Consider the following 18,727-nt stretch of genomic DNA (forward strand, 5'->3'; position numbering starts at 1 on the left):
GGCTTTCGTGCTCATCTGCGTGCTCATCTTCGCCCTGGCGCTCTTCGGCAACTGCCTGGTGCTCTACGTGGTGACCCGCAGCAAAGCCATGAGGACCGTCACCAACATCTTCATCTGCTCCCTGGCGCTCAGCGACCTGCTCATCGCCTTCTTCTGCGTCCCCTTCACCATGCTGCAGAACATCTCCTCCAACTGGCTGGGCGGTGGGTGCGGGGCTCGGGGTCGCGGCGGGCACTGGCGAGGGGTGAGGTTCGGGGGATCGCAGGCTGCTCCTGCTCTCCGGGTGTGCCGTGCGGTGGCCCCAGCCTGCCCTCCGCTGCTTTTCCTCTGGCTTCAGTAATCCCTACACCATTCCCTCGGGTTATGTTAACACTCTGTTCGTTTTCGTGCTCGTCTTCCGTAGAACTTGCAGTACGTGTGTGAGAAGGTGTGTTGTGTGGTGTTCGTGAGGTACTTTTGAGGTACTTTCTCTACTTTTCTCTCAGTCTGGTAAGTGAAATACCTAGTTTTACTCAGCTGAAGTTCCTCTGACAGCTCACAGATAAGTCTAAGCTTGTTTTTCCTTTCACTGTCTAGTGGAGATTGGGTTTTGAATTGTCAATCTGCTGTCCAGAGGTTACTAAGCAAAATAAGCCATCACAGGCCATTCAGAATTAGCATCGTGCTGCTATACTGTATCTCCTCTAGCTGAAAGATGGGAAAGCAGCAGAGCAGCTCTCTCACAGAGCAATGTCCTGTGGATACACACAAGGGGGTCTGGGGTCTTACAACTCTGATGCTTCACAGCCAGTTCTTAGCATGTTCACATGGTATTTACTTCATCACTGTCCAACACACTCGGCAAAATCAGTAGAATGAGAGATGGTAACCTCCTGAACCTTTAGTGAGGACAAAGAAGGTCCTTGGAGACTCAGGGGAGTGAGAGAGCATGCAGAACTTACCCTTTCCAGCCTGCATCCTTTTCCAGGTGTGCTTATATCGTGAGGGCTGTGTTGTGTTGTTATTCATGTCAAAAACCTTTGGACAAAACCTCTCTGATGCCTAGAAAGAATTCTTTGTTTAATTTTCTTTCCTATGCATTCCAAAGTAGTAAAGAACAGACCAAGTGTGGTAAGACTGCACATGGTATTTATCTCTCTTTCCTTGTTCTTAAACGCAGTGCTTGACAATTACAAGCAAAACCCAAAGGGGATGGGTTTGCAGCAAGTATCAGACAGCACCCTGTGCAACCACCAATTGAAATGTTTTTCAGAGTATTTCAGGATGAACAGAAAAGATTCTGGTAAAGTAACATATTGATGTTTCGATTTCTGAGGCTTCCTGTGCTCCTGTTGTTGGGAGACAGTGAATGTTATCTTTGGAACATGGAGATTTAATGCCAGTACCTCCCACAGAATAGAATGCAGGATGGGAAATGGCAGGACAGAGGAGACTTGAAAAGCACACAGATACCTAACCCAGTGAGAAATGGGCTTTATTTTTGGCTGTAAACCAGGAACTTTCTGGGAGAAGTGATGGATGCAAAACTCCTGGGGCTACTCATAGTAAGGACAACTGTTCTGTTTTAATTTTTTGGGGAAGGTAACTTTTGTTTTAAGATAATGCAGGTGTTGAACCTGAAAAGTAAATAGAATGTGTAAATAAAATCATGGGATAAATTGGCAGCTATAGTGCTGTGCCTTACTTTTGGCTGTTGTAGCTCCAGTGCTCCTTCCTCACAGAAGAATGCAGCAGTAAGTGACATTAAGTGATTTCACATGTAGGGGACAGAGGACTGAATTGAGAAGCTTCCCCTAAAGACAAGAGGTGTAATTTTTCTCCCGTGTAAGGAAGGCTCTGGTCCGTCAGCTTGACCAAACATCTGACCTGAATCAACTGGAGCCTCCATGAGAGGTGAATTACAGCAGACAGGGCAGGGATAGGGAAAGTATGTGTGTTTTCATTTACCTCCTACTGAGGACACTCAACCAAAATCTAGAAGTAGTGAGTGTAAAAGGTATAGCGTAGTTGCAACAAATATCTTCAGATATTCAGCAGTTGAGTATTTTAAACTATATTGTTCTCTGGGGTTGGACTCGATGATCCTTGAGGTCTCTTCCAACATGGTTGATTCTATGGTTCTGTTGTGCTTTTTGCCTGTCCTCAGCTGTGCCAGAGCATCTTCAGTCTTGAGTGAATCCTTAAGTCCCTTTGGAACCAATAGCAGCCTTTATGGTCCTGCTAAGATAACTAGTTTTAACTAACACAGTATTGGGAGGACATAAGTAACATAATTGGTGGGCATTATCCTTTTACTGTTGGGAGCAGGGGTGTGTGAAGTGAAATTCAGGAGAAAAAATGAGTTGTGAACTGCTGAACTGTCAACTACCAGATCCCCCCAAGGGGATCTGGTTCCTGAGGCTTGCCTTGTGAAGTGTGAGTGGTGATTGTGGTCGTACTGCAAATCAGAGCCTGCCAGTCCTGGAGGAGTCTTTTCCTTGCTAGCTTTACTGGCTTAATTTTACGTTTGCCTTTCATTCTGTACTCTGGAAAAATCTTATTCTCATCCGCCTTAATGCAACATTGCTGAGTGGTGCAAGCTCCAGCTCTATTATAAAGAAAAGGATTTGAGTTGTAATATATCCCTGCTGGAGGAAGTGATGCATCCTGAGACATAATGCTGGAAATATAATTGGGGTTTTGAGCATTCAGTCACTTTATATTTTGATTTATTTGCAATTGTCTCACTAAAGAATCTGTACTAGGTGATGTGAACTGAGATGTGATGTCTTATGCTTCAGTTTGGAATGGGTTCTATATTTCCATGCTGGTATTCATGTGTTTGTGTTTCTCTATGTTCTTTTCTCCTTCAGAAACCCACAGCAGAATGGGAGAGGGGAGAACTGCCAGCACCCTTACTGAATGCAAAAGAACAGCCACAGTGTCAGAGTAGCTGTTATCTTTTAAGACATTGTGGGATGCTGTCAGAAATAACTACCTACTATTTTGATCCTTCCAAAGGGAAGGGTTCCAGGTGCTTGTAGTTTACAATAGGACTCCAAGGAGAATATTGATAGCTGGTGATAGAAAGTAATTCAAACTGTGGATGGTAAAGTGACTCATCTAGCAGATAGTGATGGTCACAATTCTTTAGAAGCTGAAGATTTCTCAAGTTCACTGTCTTACGCTTATCAGAGCTCCTCACAGAGATGAGAAAAACTGAAGCACTGCACTGGCTTGACTTTTTCCGCAGTATATTCATCAATACACCCTAATTTCACCTACAGTTAAAAGCTGAGTGTGTGCCTCACTTTGCCTGATAATTATGCAGCATTAACATAGACCCTTTAGCTCTGTCTAGGCAGCAACTGAAGCAGCACCATATTGACTAAAACTGGGTGAATTGGTCCTACTTTTGATTCTCGGATTGCAGAAGAATCTGTGGAGCTGTGTGAGACTGTAACAGTGACAGTATATGATTTAATTTCTGAATTTAAACATTGCAACTAAAATGGCTGTAATTTCTAGGGGAACTTTTCATGAAAATCCTGCAAGCTGAGTTCTCTGTAATGTGGCCAAAACCAAATATTGTGCCTTTGGTGAGAAAGATAAAATGGGAACTTGGTGAGTGTAAATGGATGTATACAGCAATAGTATGTCTTGGTGCAAGCTGAAGCAGGTGAGGATTTGCTCTCATAGCCATAGGTGGGAGGCAGCAGTAGTGGTCTCGTCATACTGATTTCAGCACCGATAAAGATAAATTTGGGCTTTTGTTTCTGGGCCAAATATTACAGGAGACACTTTATTTTCTGACACTGCTTGGTTAGGTGAGTAATAGCATTATCTTTACGAACTGCCTGAGGCCACTGGTGAATTACTTTAATGTTGTGTAAGATAATAGTCCTGGCAAAAGATAAGGACAAAATTGAGGTTACAGTACAGGTAGTGCTATGCTACATCCTCCTTGTGAGTTTTCCATCTTATCAGTTAGAATGTGTATCATCAAGACAGGTGGCAGGGGGTGACTTTCCCTGTCACTTAGAGAGCAGTGAGTCTTCTGAGGCAGTTCTGAACCCACAGCAGTGTTTGAGATGCCCTTGGATATCTCATCTGGCCTCCAGCTGCCACTCAGGACAGGGATGGGTGCTGTCATATCTGGTACTCCTTGACATGACAGTTCCCTCTTCTCTGAAGGCTTGGTTGAAGGCTGAGTGGCATTTTCTACCTGTTGAGTATTTATGGTGCTTTCTGTTCTTTTGTAAATGTTTCGTGACAAGCAGTGTATTGCCTTACTTATAACTTTCCTGTATGTGGGGGATTAAACATTCCTTTCTGAGAAATGAAACTCAGTCTTAGCAATGGAAATCAGAGGCCTTTTGTGTCAGATGTTATTGGCCGCCTTGAAATTCTTCAGTGAGACATTACAAACTTCTTCACTCTTTTTTTGGAGTGTTCTTTGATACTGAAGAGTTTCCAAATACTCAAAACTGCCAACATGCTGCTAAGGTCAGTGTTAGACAGTAAAGCTGCTCATGAGAGATCCAGTTTCTTGAATCATCTTTTTTCTAACTTTCCAAGTCAAACTGTCTAGACACTGTAAATCAGATCAGGGACACAAGAACACTCCTCATTTGCTTCCTGCAGTACAGAAAGTTATGTCTTGGGATTGTTCTGCTTCTGTTAAGAACAGGGTGATTTTTGTAGTTCTGTGTTGGTGAAATCTTACTTTATCCTTCATTCTCCATGTCCTGCTATTGTGTGTTTTGGAGTACTTATGAGTGGAGGCAGGAGTAAGGATCTGTAGTTTGAAAAAGGCTTATACAGCAAATGCCTCAGTAAAGGAAATAATAGGCTTGGGCTTTTTAGATGCATAATATATTGGCAAGGTGTTTTGCTTCAAAGCAGCAAAACAAGGCTGACAAAAGGAAAGTTGCTCTGCTTGCATATTCAGCACAGGGAATTTCTTACTGCAAGTTGTGCCTGTCATTAATTAGTGTAAATATTCAACACAGTGACTGATGTGAAATATTTGCTGTTGCATTAATGCCCAAAGAAATAAAGCAAGTTGTAGGGTGCAGATAGATTGGTTAGTATTTCATGTGAGGTGGTTATCATGTCCTTTTTCTTGTTAAAATACATGGCATTCCCTGCCTTGCATCAAGCCAATCAGGGATGTTCTTGCCATGTCCTGGTTTGTTCTGTGTTAGTGAGTCTGTGTCTTGAGGTCTGGATCTTTAACCCATATCCCTGTCAAAACCCCCCACCTGTACTAGTCATTTGGGCCCCAGTTGCAGACAGCAGTTTGCTGCAGTAGTTTTGTGTTGTAGTTGCAGTGCTGCATCCTGAATCTTTGCGTGTTTGCATCTAATTTTGCTCACCGATTGCTGCGTTTTGACATGAGCTGCAGATCCAAGTTTGCCTGTAGACTGTGGTGCCCTGTTCAGGGGCTTTGTGTGCCAGGGGCAGAGAAGCTGCATGTGAGGGGAAGGAGCATGGCAGTGTGGAATACCTCAGTCAGCTAGCTTGAGGTGTGTGGTCCACGCTGTGAGATTGCAGGATAGATGGTGCGGACTCCACCTTGCATCAGTAAATAACCTCTAGGCTGTTTGATGTGCATGGGCTAATTACATGGGCTCGTGCCTTGCCACTGTATCTTAGCTGCTGTACTTTGTCATGAACAGACTTAAACTACCACAGGTCTCTACTATCAAGTGCTACACTCGTGTCTTTTTCTGGGCAGATATGTATATAATGTTGTTTGTCCCCTATAGGTAGCATGTAAGAGTCTTGAACATCAAGGATGGTAAACTACTAAGGATGCAAAATCTATCTATACCCAAGTATCTCTATAAAAGATTGCATTGCCCAGGTATGGAAGGCCCTGAAGGATATAATCTCTGTGATGACTGACATGTACTGCCCTGAGCTATAAAATATGAGAAAAATTACCAAGTGAGCTGGAGAGAACTCATTACAAGCTGTGATAGAGTTTTTAGTGTAAGGGCTTGGTCAACAGCATTTCACCAGAGGAAGGAGCAATTTAACTGTTATCAGAGAATGGTTTCAGGATTTTGCCTTTGTTACCCTAATAAAAGAAAAACTGCTCTTTTAAATGGATGTGGAAATGGCTAAATCACAGTTGCAGGCACAGCATCCCATAATGAAGGCATGAAACATTGTTTAAGGGAATAGCATTTGTATTTGCAATCTTCTCAATGTGTTGTCATTGGGGAAAACTAATCGTTGCTTGAATAACCTATGTGGTTTATTGCAGTGCATAAGAAATACTTCTGGGAACATCTTAGCTTGTTGAAAAAGAGAAGCAATTAGTTACTTTCATTCCCCGTGTTCTGCTGCAAGTGATTTTCTGTCCCAGTTGAAATGGTCAGTGTTAAATGCTGCAGTCCTGACTTGACTGAAAATCTATTGGAAGTGTTTCTACAAGTCTTACCTTGTATAAAGTTAAAACAAGTTCATACATATTTAAAATGTTCAGAAAAGTCACAATTTTCTATACTCCCTCCAGTGCAGAAATCAACACAGTTAGAGTCCATGAAGCCTTTTGAGATTATTCCAGCACTGCAGCCTTCTTGTGCCAAGACTAGGCACTGGGGAAACTTAAGAAGTGAGATATCAAGAATCTTGACTTAAACTCACTGAATTGAACTTTTGGTTTTTAGGTTTCACTAATTGTCCTCTTTAGATAGGACCTGAAAATATGTTTTAAAGAATAAGTCTTGCTTATAGTAAAAATTGCCTTTTTTTCCCCTCAGTTTTTCCACAAGGGATTTTCAGCTAACAGGTACTTGAGAATGGGCTTGCATTGGTTTCTTCCTGTGGCAGGTGAAGCTTGTTGTACACAATTGGATTAAATATTAAGTGAACTATGCATGGATTATTGGATCAGGGACTAGACCTTAGTACTGTTTCCCTAATAGTCAGAATGCAAGTTTGCAATTCTTGTGGATTTTTTCCTGCCTACAAAAATTCTTGTGAGATGGTCTATTTCAGAGGGATGTCCTGAATGTGGGACCCTCATGGTGAGGCTTTCTCCTCAAGACTGGAGAGCCAGGATTTGAGGTCCACATTTCCATACCTCCCTTGTTCTGTGATTACAGCATTCAGTCAATTTAAGGGGAGGAAGAAAAGATGCATCATGTGTGTTTTGGGAAGACTTGGATCAAGTAAAATCTACTTTGCCTCTTAAATTGAGCCTCACAAGGTTGTTTTTCATGACTAGAACACTATGTCCAAGTATGTAATTTCTATATAGTTGTTCTGTTTCAGAATATCCCTGGAATATGCAGTATGGTCACTCTGAACTTCTTAGTATTCTGAAAGAATGGTTTCAGGTTGTCTTTCTTGCTTTTTCCCCTACACTGCCCCAACCCAGCTGCTCCCTTTCTGAAAGTTACCTTATTTATCAATAGATTTCATTCTCCATGTGTACAAAAGCTGATAATGTTTGTAGCTTGATAACACAGGTTATATAATTTAAAGTATTCGAAGACTTGGAGAAAGTTTTTAGTAATTATCTAAGCAGTTGGAAATGACTGGTATATATTTATACTTGAAATCATGAAAGTTTTGAAAGTTAAAAAGAGGCTTTATGTGAAAAACATTCACTGTTCTGTCAAGTACTCCAGGTGTCTCAGGATTGAATCCCATTCAGACTCATTAGGGATGGTGGAGCTGGATCTCGAGTCTGTTGACGTCACATTTCCATTGAAATTGATGACTATGACATTTTAAACAGTGTATTTCTTTGTTCCCGCCTACCAACTGTTTCTATTTCAAACACTCATGCAGAGGAGAGTTGATTTTCTTGCTAAACAGTCACTTAACCTCAGTGAAGTTTTGCACCTTGGTGAAGGTTTGAATTTGAAACACTAGAGTGTCTCATGAGTTCAGAACATGAGAAGTGCTTGTACAGTGAGTGACAGTTCAGGGCAAGCAAAAGAGCCCTAAAGCAATATGGTGCTGTTAATACAAGTTGATAGGCACCCTGTGCTTGATGGCATCAGAAGCTTCAGGGAGTTCAAAATACTGTTCTGACTACTGATATAGTGAGGCTTTTTGAGTAGCTTTTAGCTGCTATTCGTTTGAAAATGTCATGGTGTTTTTCAGTTATAACAATGCACATGGCTGTTTTGCTATGGATGAGTCCCCACAATGTGTGTCGTGTGCCTCAGAGCTGCTGTTTCTGTTTGAGCCAACTGTGTCTAATGAAAAACATCCTTTTGTCTCACGTTCGTGGAAGTGCTTATGTCACTCCTTGTCCAGCTCAGTAGGATCACTCTCTAGGCATTATGTAGACTTCCCCTTTTGCTGCCGGATCACTTTGTGTGTGTTTGCATCCAGAGAGATGAAATGGGAGTTTCTGCAGCCTTTTCTCCTGGGAGTTCAGCTAAAGGCATGGTGGCAGTCTGTGCTCTTTGACAGTGTAGTTACTGGGAAGAGAATGAGAAGATATCCATAAAAGACAATGAAAATCTGAGAGTTTGGGAGTCACTGCTTTCTGAACTCTAGTATTCTCTTTGTTCTTTGAATAGCTGGGCATAAGCTGGAAATTCTGCCGTACTCAGGTAACTTTGATAAAAGCTGCTGTCTCATTTTGATGTCTAAGCAGACTAATAGGATGATATTTCTTTGCTTCCTAAGAATACCCTGGAATGCCGGGGCTTCTGTGAAGAAGCAGTGTATTACAGGCAAACCCCTATAATGAAATATAGTTCAAGTGGACTTAATTTTATTTAACTCTGACCTTTTCAAACCATAAGAAATAGCATGTGGTGAAAGTTTGGGTTGTTTATTCTGTTTTAAGCCAGATCTGTGTGCGCATTCAGCCTGTTGCTGATGTTGAATATGCACTTGAAAGGTACTTGATTCTCATCCTTTGCCCCTTGGCCCCCCTTCCCTTTTTGGACCCACAGAAGAAGTGATTTTTAGGTAGGTAGAATTGATAAGACCAATAGCAAACCAATTCCTTTTTGTAAGCTAGAGGGACTTTTAGCCTGGCATAGCAGACAAAAGTTTCCCTGTTCCTTGTTCCCTTTATGAAGAGTCGGGTTAAGTCTGATAGTTTCCTATTTGTTTTGTTTCTGCTTTCTATGCTGTTTTACTGCTTAAGGTGTCTGTAGCATCTTAAAGCTTGACTTAAAATTGGATCAGATATTCCTTTGGCTATTCTGAGTTCATGGATTATATCTGAGTAAGGTATAACTAATGATCAGGTAAGGAAAATAACTCCAGCTGTTGCTGAAATGAATAGCTGATACTGAACTGTGAGAGTGTGAGGGAGCTGTGAGAATGTGGACATGGAAAATTATCTCAGGGTTAGAAAATGAGTAAATGGGAAGTAGATTGGCAAAGGTGTTAACATAAGATTTTTGAGAGGATAATTTTTACCAGTTTCTACGATGATTAGGACTTGAGGATGAGTAATGGAGAATGACTAATATGTTAAGATTTGAATATGTACTTTTAGAAGCTATAGCAGTAATAAAACCTGAAGGTGGTCAAATACAATGGGAACCTAGACAGCTTTGAAAATGCAAGCAGGAAATTCCATTTGATTTGAACAGTACCATTAACATAATGTGTTAATCAGGAAAGAGGGAGACTTGGAGAACAGAAAGATGATGAGGTCGAATTTTTCTTCTTGTGTAATACCTCTGAGAGAACTCCTCTATATATCTCATTGTGCAGAATGGTGCATTAAGTGCCAAAGTGTGCAAATAGAGTTGTATTTAAATGAGCACAAGGAATGTATTTGCAACATCAGAAAAGGAAAACTTGTAAATAGGTAACACAAAGACCTTTATAAAACGGGAGAGTAATCTGCCAAGATAAAAAATAATGAATATCCCTGTGACTTGGCAAGTTTGAAAACAGATGATGGAAGGTGTGGTCAAAAGTGAAATAGGTCTAAGTGTCAAACTGCTACAGAGCAAGTGAATGTGTCCTTAGAAATCTTGGCTTTGCAGATGGAGCCTGCACAGCGCAGAATGACTGTTGAAAGCTGCATTTGCTGAACAGCTTAAATAAGTGACTCAGTGGTTTAGATGTTAAAATGAATCTAAGAATCTTAGTCTGTTCTTTTTAGTAAAGAAGTCTAGTATTACTAGCTGTGTCCTGAACTGCAATAGTTGCATACCTTACTTTGTGATTATTGCAGGTGCCTTCGCTTGCAAGATGGTACCGTTTGTTCAGTCCACTGCCATTGTAACTGAGATCCTTACCATGACCTGCATTGCTGTGGAAAGACACCAGGGAATTGTGCATCCACTAAAAATGAAGTGGCAGTACACCAATAAAAGAGCTTTCACAATGCTTGGTAAGACTTTAAGCATCTCCAGTAATCATGCACGTAGAGAAATAATCCACAGTATGGATGGCATGACAGAACAGAAGGCACTGATGTGATTCAGAGGCAGAGTTAATGATAAGTGGTGACGTGTATAAAACAGCTCAAGGATAGTGCCTATAAGTATAGTAATTCCTAGCCAAACTCCTCACAACAGACTTAGCGTCTGAAGTGAAAAATTTACCTAAAGACTCTGATCAATTTTTAGCAGCCTTTTTATTTAAGACATTCAAAATTTTCAAGCACTGCTAAAGCAATGTCACAGGTAAATGATCCTTCCATTGCTGCACAAAGAAAGCTTGCATCATGCAAATTAAGTGGCTTTTCTCCTTGAATGCCAATAAATGTGGTTAATTTGGGAGACAGAACAGTGATAGCAACAGAGCATGCTGTTACTGATGTGAATGTTGACTGATGTATGCCTCATAGAGAAAAATTTGTTCTTTATTACCATTGTCTACCTTGCCTGACTTTTCAAAGATGAAGCTGTTAAGCTGTTCATACCAAAACTTACCCTGCTTGTTGTACCAAATATTAAAAGCTGTATTTGTTTACAGGCATAGTCTGGTTGCTGGCACTTATTGTTGGGTCACCTATGTGGCACGTGCAACGGCTCGAGGTAGGTTAGGTGAAATGGGGATTTACATTTTACACTCAGTCCTTGCTGGATCTTTTTGTACCTTTAGCAATGAAATGGAATCAACTCTTATGAAATTAGAGGAGGACAAGAGAAGTGGAGCTTTTGTTCTGTGTGCCAGCTTGAGAAAGGTTAAGGATTAGAACTTACATGCACTGGAAGAAAGAATAGCAGCAGGGGTTAGTCATGTATGCCCTCCCTAATTATGTCTAAGAGCAGTAATGACATCTGTGACTTTCACTGTGGTTTCCTTTCGGTTTATAGGTGCACTGGCACACAGCAATGTAGGACTTAGATTACTATTTCTGGAAGACAGAGTGTTCCCCAAGATCTGGAAGAACTGTGCTTAGTTTCAAATTACTTAGCTGCTCATTATAGTTTAAAGAGTTACCATACTCTTCTGGAGGTTAAAAAAGGGTTTGCCAGAATCTGCTGCTTGGGAGTCTGAATGTCACCTTTATTTTCTTTAAGTGACTAATATGTGAGGTTTCTGTACACCAGTCTGTACTTGCAAAATGCATAGCCAAGGTCTCCTTTGAAAGTCTTCATTAAATAGTTTGAGAAGTGCAAACCAGATAATCTCCTGACCTCTCTTTGTCAACTTGGACCAACCCAACACTTGATCTGGAAAAGCGCTTGGAAGAATTTTGTCACTTTGAAAAGTCTGTTGAGTTTTGGTTGTTCTATTGAGAGCAAGGAATATTTGAATGTGCTTGAGTTTTGCACTTGAGTGACTCATCTTCTTTACACTTGTTACAGGTTAAATATGACTTCCTGTATGAAAAAGTGTATGTCTGTTGCTTGGAAGAATGGGCCAGCCCAGTTTATCAGAAGATATATACAACCTTTATTCTTGTTATACTCTTCCTTCTTCCACTGATGCTGATGCTTTTTTTGTACACTAAAATTGGCTATGAACTCTGGATTAAGAAACGAGTGGGAGATGCTTCAGTTCTTCAAACCATTCATGGGAGTGAAATGTCTAAAATATCAAGGTTTGTAAGTAAATACACTTGGAACTTTGACTTCTAGAAATGCTTTATCTTGACAGTTGTTAAAAAACAGTGCAAAAATGTAAGAAAATTTTCTAACAAAGTGCTCAAGGAAACAGACAATTGCAAGTCAAGACTGGAAGAGGGTGCAATCTCACAGGAGTTGAGGTGACAGGTAATCTTCAGGTTACTCCTCAGTTTAGTTTCACAAAGTGCCAAAAGAACCTGTAGCTGCTGCCAGTGAAGTACTGCTGCTTCAGCTCAAGTGAGAGATCCATCTTGGGATCTATAATTGAGTTACATACATCATTTGGGGATGACAATAAATTTATGTATTCCCTGAGTTTGTGAGATATTACAGTGGAGGCAGGGAGGGTGTTTCTCACTCTTGTTCTAGCACATCACCTTGCAGCAATGGCTGAATGTTGCAGGTGAAGTTTCATTTTGTCAGATTCTGCTGCAGCTATGCTCAGTGCTCCCAGATCTAGGAAGGGACTCTTATTTTTGAGCAGTTAATGGAATTTAATGTGGTTCTCCCCAGTCTCTTGCTATTGGAGTTGCATCTGCTTGAGTAGATTGAAAATGCCTTGCAAGATACGCTCCTGGCATGGCTTGCTGCAGCTGCTGAGTGCACTGAGAGAAATGAAAGGTGTTAATTGATGTACTGGATTTATATGATGTTGCATTTTTTGTTTCCAAGGAAATTGTGTACTTCTGAGCATTCTTCGAGGGTTTTATTTGCACCTGCAACCATCAGAACACAGTTACAGAGCTAACATGAAGAGAGACATCTAACTGCCAGTCAGTTCTTAGTGATTCAGTGTGGAATGTCTTGCTGCAATTTCAGGAAGAAGAAGCGAGCAATTGTTATGATGGTGACAGTGGTGTTTCTCTTTGCAGTCTGTTGGGCCCCTTTCCACGTGATTCACATGATGATAGAATACAGTGAGTACCTGACGTGTCATACAATAAATAAAACCTCTTACGTTTTGGGGTTTTGTTATGATGGAACTACAGGTTGTGACAAGCTGTAGCATTCAGCTGTAGAATACCTTCTGCTTGTTGTGCTTGTAAATCCTGGATCACTGTCTTGGAATAGAGGTACAGAGCCAATGATAGATGAATTAGTGTGATGTCTGTGAGGGACAGACATACCTGTAGTGCTCATGGAAAATGAGTATATTTCAAAAAAACCTGTTACTACTGAATCATGGAAGCATTTAGGTTGGAATTTTTAGGTTGGCTTTAACGTCATGCTTGGGAGATACCTGGTATCTGAAATGAACTTGTTTCAGCCACATCTCTTCTTCCCTGCTGTGTGAATTATAAAAACAGAAAAAATTATTTCTCTCTTGTTGTAAACCCTGCTGAGCTTTGTTGCAGGGTGGGTGGGAGGGAACCTAAGCTCTTCCCCAGCTCTTTAAGAGTGTAAACTCTTTAGAAAGGAGATTGTTGTTGCTTCTGATTTTGTACAGCACATAATCAAGTGCTGAAAAGGAATTTTGCTAGGCCTGACAAGACTTAAGAAAACCCAAAACTATTAGTGTGGTGAGCATATCTCTGTAGATTCTTTTGCTTTCTATATCTGTTGTGCTACCCTCATTTGCTGAAAAGTCAGAAGTACGTGGCTGGCAGGTAAGAGTTATTTCTGAGCATAAAACTTTCTGAAGTAATGCTTTAATTTAAATTTAGCTGATTTGAGTTAAACTTACTACGAAATACTTATCCCTTCTCTTGGCCTGGTTTTACTGAGGGAGGCAGATTGGAAATGTCAATACTGGATGTCACTGTGATAATACCCAGTGAATCCACTTGAACTACTTCAGTAGTCCTGATTGAAAACTGTCTTGGAAACACTCTCAGTGCTTGTTATCTTTGCTTTTTGCTAATTGCCTTATTCTCTGGGATCTTGCACTGTTCATCTCCCATCTGCTCCATGGATAGTGGGCTAACGTGTGGGATTATGCAGGAAGCTATGTGTAGGAACAAGAGGAAGTTTTCAGGAGTTGTTTTATTCCGCTTGCCAAAGGCAGCAGCTGTTTCTTTGTCTTCCATCACAAATACAGTTGCAGCAGATGAGTCCTGCAGGCAATCAGCTGAACCAAGTGATGTTTGTGTCTGGGCAGAATCAAATGTGCAGAAACTGTGACCATTAAAATTGAGTTGTCCCATTTCAAGGTTGTCCATAACACTCCATGAGCTGTTTGCTCTCTTTCCATTGCTAATATTTCAGGAATTCATTTCAGGTGCTGAAAGGCCTTTATTTTACTTGCCATATAAAACTTGTTTATCCAGAGTTTGGTAGCTGCATTCAAGCAGTTCTGAGTCCTCTGTGATCTCGATGATTAAAAAGTGAGAGATGTGACCAAGAAGATGCATTTTTACCTCTATGAGCTGACCTGTGTGAGCACAGAAAGAAGCCATGTGTGGTCAGTGACAAGTCAGGGGGTGGTTTTAAAGTGCTTAGACATTTGGCAGGATAAAAAACTTGGAGCCAAAAGAACAGCTTGAATAAACAAGCAATACTTAGCAAATTGGAGGCTTACTCTTGCTTGGCCATTGGGCAGGGTTTTTTTGCTCATAAATTGCTGCTTTCAAGTGATTCTGTTATTACATACGTATAAAGCAGGACTGTGTGGCTTGATTTTTCCTTGTTGATGAAACCCCATTGCAAATACAAAGATCTTCCAGTAAGGTCTTTTGTCAATTTTAAACAGAAGATTCTAATGCCAGAGTGGATAGAAATGTGCTAAGTAGTAAGCATTTATGCCATTCAGTGCTTACAGCATATTTTCTTTTCCCTTCTCAGGTAATTTTGAAAAGGAGTATGATGATGTGACAGTCAAAATGACCTTTGCGATTGTCCAGATTATAGGATTCTTCAATTCCATTTGCAACCCAATTGTCTATGCTTTCATGAATGAGAACTTCAAGAAAAACTTTCTGTCTGCCATCTGCTTCTGCATTGTGAAAGAAAATGCATCCCCAACCAGGCATCTTGGGAACTCTGGGATTAGCATGCGGAGGCAGAAGGCAAGTGTTTCCCAGAGAGAGCCCACAGACTCGGATGAAGGCAGGAGGGAAGCATTCAGCGAGGGCAACATTGAAGTCAAGTTCTGTGATCAGCCAGTGCCAAAGAGGAATTTGAAAAGGCACCTGGTCTTGTTCAGCTCTGAGCTCACTGTGCATTCTGCAGTAGGAAATGGACAGTAGCATCGCAAAGGTTTTGGGAATGGAAAAATCCTTCTCTATATTATGTAACTCTCGATAAGCCATTTAAAATAGTTTTCTACTTTACATGCTGAAATGAGGGGGAAATATTTTGTGGGTTATTATAATGATTGAGAAAATGTAATATTGATTTTATGAGGGTGAGGAGTAAAACTTTGGAAAACAATGTTACTGATTGATTTTCAGGAGGGCATAAAAATTTGTTCCTAAACTAGTTTAAGGCTGTTTGTCCTCTGCTTTAGGTAAACTGAGCAACTGTTGCTTGTTCTGTTTGTTCTGTGTCAGGACCATACACAGATGAATGCCTGAAGACAGGAACTATGGAGAGAATGTGCACTTCTTTTTGGACAACCTGGAAATCTGACATGGGTCTGATGTTGTAAGATCTGCTCTCTGAGGACAGAGCAGCTTGAGATCTGAGTTCAGGAACGGTGGAGACTGAGATGTAATTCTATTTTAGAACAAACAAAAGGCATCTGAAAGAGCCAGACAAAACTAGACTCTGAAGAGCCTGAGATTTAAACATTGCATGCACCTTCAGGTTTTGATTACAGGAAGTATATTAGTAATTAACAATGCATGCATGATTAATGTGCTGTTTTCACAGGTTAATTCTTGGATACAAATTGAAATGCCAGCAAACTGCCCTGGAAACTGCATTGTGCAGCTGAAAACTAGAGAGGTTGAAAAAGTGCCGTGCAAGAGTGTTCAGATGCTGGAGGTTTGCTCTGTCATGACTGAGTTCAGCTCACAGCCATGCTTGGATATGTGACTTAGGGGTTGAAAGTGTGGTGTTGCCATGTTCTGGAGGGTCATAAGGGCCAGATCCAGAACCTGTTGGGGCTTCACACAAGGCTTTGAATTGACTTCTCTGAAGACATCACAAGTTTTTCTGTCTCTGCATCATTTTCAAAGGGGATAAATTACTGCCTAAGAACAGGGGCAGTGTTCTGTTATTTCTAGGCTTCACAGCAAATTACAAAGTTGAAATCCGTATCAGTTCTAAACATTTTTGCTCTCAGTGAGCCAAACTGAAAAATTGGAAAATCTGCTGGCAAATGTGAGACCTGAGGGAAAAGTAATCAAGAACATTCACTAGGATCTGATCCCATAAATGAGGCTTTGAAATAACATCATTTGCAGCTCCAGATGAGGTCAGGTTGGATCTTTTAATAGCCTGTGAAATCTCAGGCTCTCTTTTGTCATCCTTTGCCTCACCAAAGGACTTTGATGTTCCCTTGGCAGTAAATTTTAAGATTCTTTTACATTGCTACCTAGCACTTCATTGTACATGAAAACTTAGGATAAATTATCCTTGTATAAATTGAAAGTAATCTTATCCTTCTGCAATGTTTGCAACTTTTCACTGGATGAGGCATTCTGAGCTGCTTTGTGACACTATTTACATATATGTTGTTAATATTGTATATTGCAATGGCAGAAGATTCCTGACTTGTCCTGTCAGCCAGGAATTAAGAGCACTCCTATTTACATAGGCATATGTATTGGATCAAGTGAGAGATTTGGAGAGCTGTGTTTAGGTAAAAAATGAGTCAAGTTAGGTTCTGTTCTAGACAGTGCAGACATGGCCCTGGTCAATACCTTTTGAATAATGCTGTAAGCAACAGCATTAGCTTTTGCCTGCAGTTACAGCTGTGACTTCTTTTGAGATAATTTCTGTCTTAGCTTATGTTTCATCCTTGTATTTCTTTGCACTGCGAATTGCAGTGAACAAGTATTTACCAAAAACTTCCAAGTATTTAATGTTTTCACTTTGTCTTGCCTGGTTTTTTCTATTGCCTCATAAGATGTTATGTCAATGAGTAACTGTTGTAGTATTGTATGATTTTTTTCCATTAAAATTCCTTTTTGGTTTGTTGATGCTGTTTTGCACTAGGGAGGATCTGCTGTAAACTTCACTCTGAGTCTCTCTTTGTTTAAAGATTCATGTAAGCTTATCTGTGCCTCTTCAGTGATTAGATTCCAGTCCTGTTACAGGTGCCAGCTGTTACTGTAATCCTGAGAGATGTGATTTAAAGGACTTTACAGAACAAGGTGAGAAAGGGGAAAAAAACTTCCAGTGTCTTGGGAGAAGAGAAGTCATAAATGTTTCAGCGCAGATCTATATGGCTATAGTTAGATAAAACATTAGAAGTTCTCGTACTGTTCATAATAGTAACTGTATTATTTGTGTATTTTTGACACAATAGTTTTCTTGGAGCCACATAATCTTGTGAGAAGTCCTGGCCGCAGGGAATAAAAGATCCGTTACTGACTTAAGCACAGCCAAGATTTCACACGCGTTTTTTTAAAAATCTGTCAGAACTTCATCTTTGACTCTGCTAAGAAAACCAATTGTTCTGTTGAATTGGGCCCATTGTTAATCCAGGCTAGTTGCCTGTCTCTTGCAGTGGCTTATATCATGTAACTGTGTGCTTCAAACCAGTGAAGCTGGCAATGCTGAGGGAAGAACAGCCCTGCTATTCCCAGCCTGCTGCTCATTTCCAGCATACAGTAAGGAGTCGTGTGGTTCACCTGAGCAGAAACATTTCTGGCTAATGATTTGATTGCAGAACAGAAGAGATAACCACACTCATTTCCCCAACCTGAGAATGTTTATCAAAACTGTTGTGTGTTCTTTGAGGAAAAATGTTTCCTCAAAAAAAGTCTTTAATTATCTTAGTTACAAATTATTTATAATTTCTTTGATAAAATTAAAGAGAAACTTCTTTTATCCTCAGCGTAAGGGAGTAAGCCTTAAGGCTGTGATGAGCTGATGCCAGGGACTGACATGCTGATGAAGACAGGAGCATGAATGGGCACATTCAACTGAACAGAGACTCTGAAAATTTCAATGGACCAGGAAAAAAGTGTCAGATATGTGACCTTGCTCAGCTGCTATCAGAGAGTATTAACAGTGAGTAGAAGAGAGTGAACCCTCTCAGTAACTCTAACAGTGCATCTGCTATAGAATTCCCATTCTCTGTCAGGAAAAAAAGGCAAAGATTAAGTGAGACTTCCTCCTGGCAGAGCTCTTTTCTTTTTAAAAGTTTTTGGAGGGGTAGGTGTTAGTTTCCAAAGACATCAGATGGATTCATTTTTTACTGGTTTGAAGCTTTAGCAATAGATATTGGGCTCTAATACTTTGTGGTGAATAGGGAACAATGCTTTTGTTGACGGGCCCATTCTATGGGCTAACACAGTGCTGTGCAGGCATGGAATAGTCTGAACAGAGGACTTGCAGTTCCCCTGTAACACTGGCAATGTTTCGTTTTTGAATTGACAAATTGTAAATTGGCAAAAAAAACCCCAAGACGTTTGTGGCATTGAGTGCTGAAGGCTCTTAGGTGCAGGCCAGGCCGTGTCCATCTCAAGTTTCTCAGTTCCATTCTGTTTTCAAGTAGGTCTTGGGTTGTTCCATGTGCAGGGATAACAGACAGCAGAGCAGATGATCAGTTAGCTGACTAAGCCCTTGGGTTCTGGTTAGCAGATCCAAGTCCTTTGCTTCCTTTCGCACAGAAA

The 18,727-nt window shown here is 40.7% G+C and overlaps 1 protein-coding gene across 1 annotated transcript; it reads left to right on the top strand.

Moving 5' to 3' along the window:
• The first annotated feature begins 6 nt into the window (after positions 1-6).
• On the top strand, positions 7-15,371 carry QRFPR (pyroglutamylated RFamide peptide receptor). The gene is made up of 6 exons (XM_009082222.1): positions 7-203; positions 10,157-10,315; positions 10,903-10,964; positions 11,742-11,977; positions 12,822-12,919; positions 14,784-15,371. The coding sequence occupies exons 1-6, from the start codon at positions 89-91 to the stop codon at positions 15,185-15,187; spliced, it is 1,074 nt and encodes a 357-aa protein (XP_009080470.1). The 5' UTR covers positions 7-88; the 3' UTR covers positions 15,188-15,371.
• Positions 15,372-18,727: the final 3,356 nt, after the last annotated feature.

Source organism: Acanthisitta chloris, unplaced genomic scaffold, assembly GCF_000695815.1.
Source record: "Acanthisitta chloris isolate BGI_N310 unplaced genomic scaffold, ASM69581v1 scaffold31699, whole genome shotgun sequence".
Classification (NCBI taxonomy): Eukaryota; Metazoa; Chordata; class Aves; order Passeriformes; family Acanthisittidae; genus Acanthisitta; species Acanthisitta chloris.

What these genes read in the sequence shown, in the direction of transcription:
- QRFPR (XM_009082222.1), top strand. Translation starts at nt 89, where the DNA reads ATGAGGACCGTCACCAACATCTTCATCTGCTCCCTGGCGCTCAGCGAC. An exon ending in GGCACGTGCAACGGCTCGAG is followed by an intron (nt 10,965 to 11,741) that starts GTAGGTTAGGTG and finishes CACTTGTTACAG; the next exon opens with GTTAAATATGACTTCCTGTA. An exon ending in TCACATGATGATAGAATACA is followed by an intron (nt 12,920 to 14,783) that starts GTGAGTACCTGA and finishes TTCCCTTCTCAG; the next exon opens with GTAATTTTGAAAAGGAGTAT.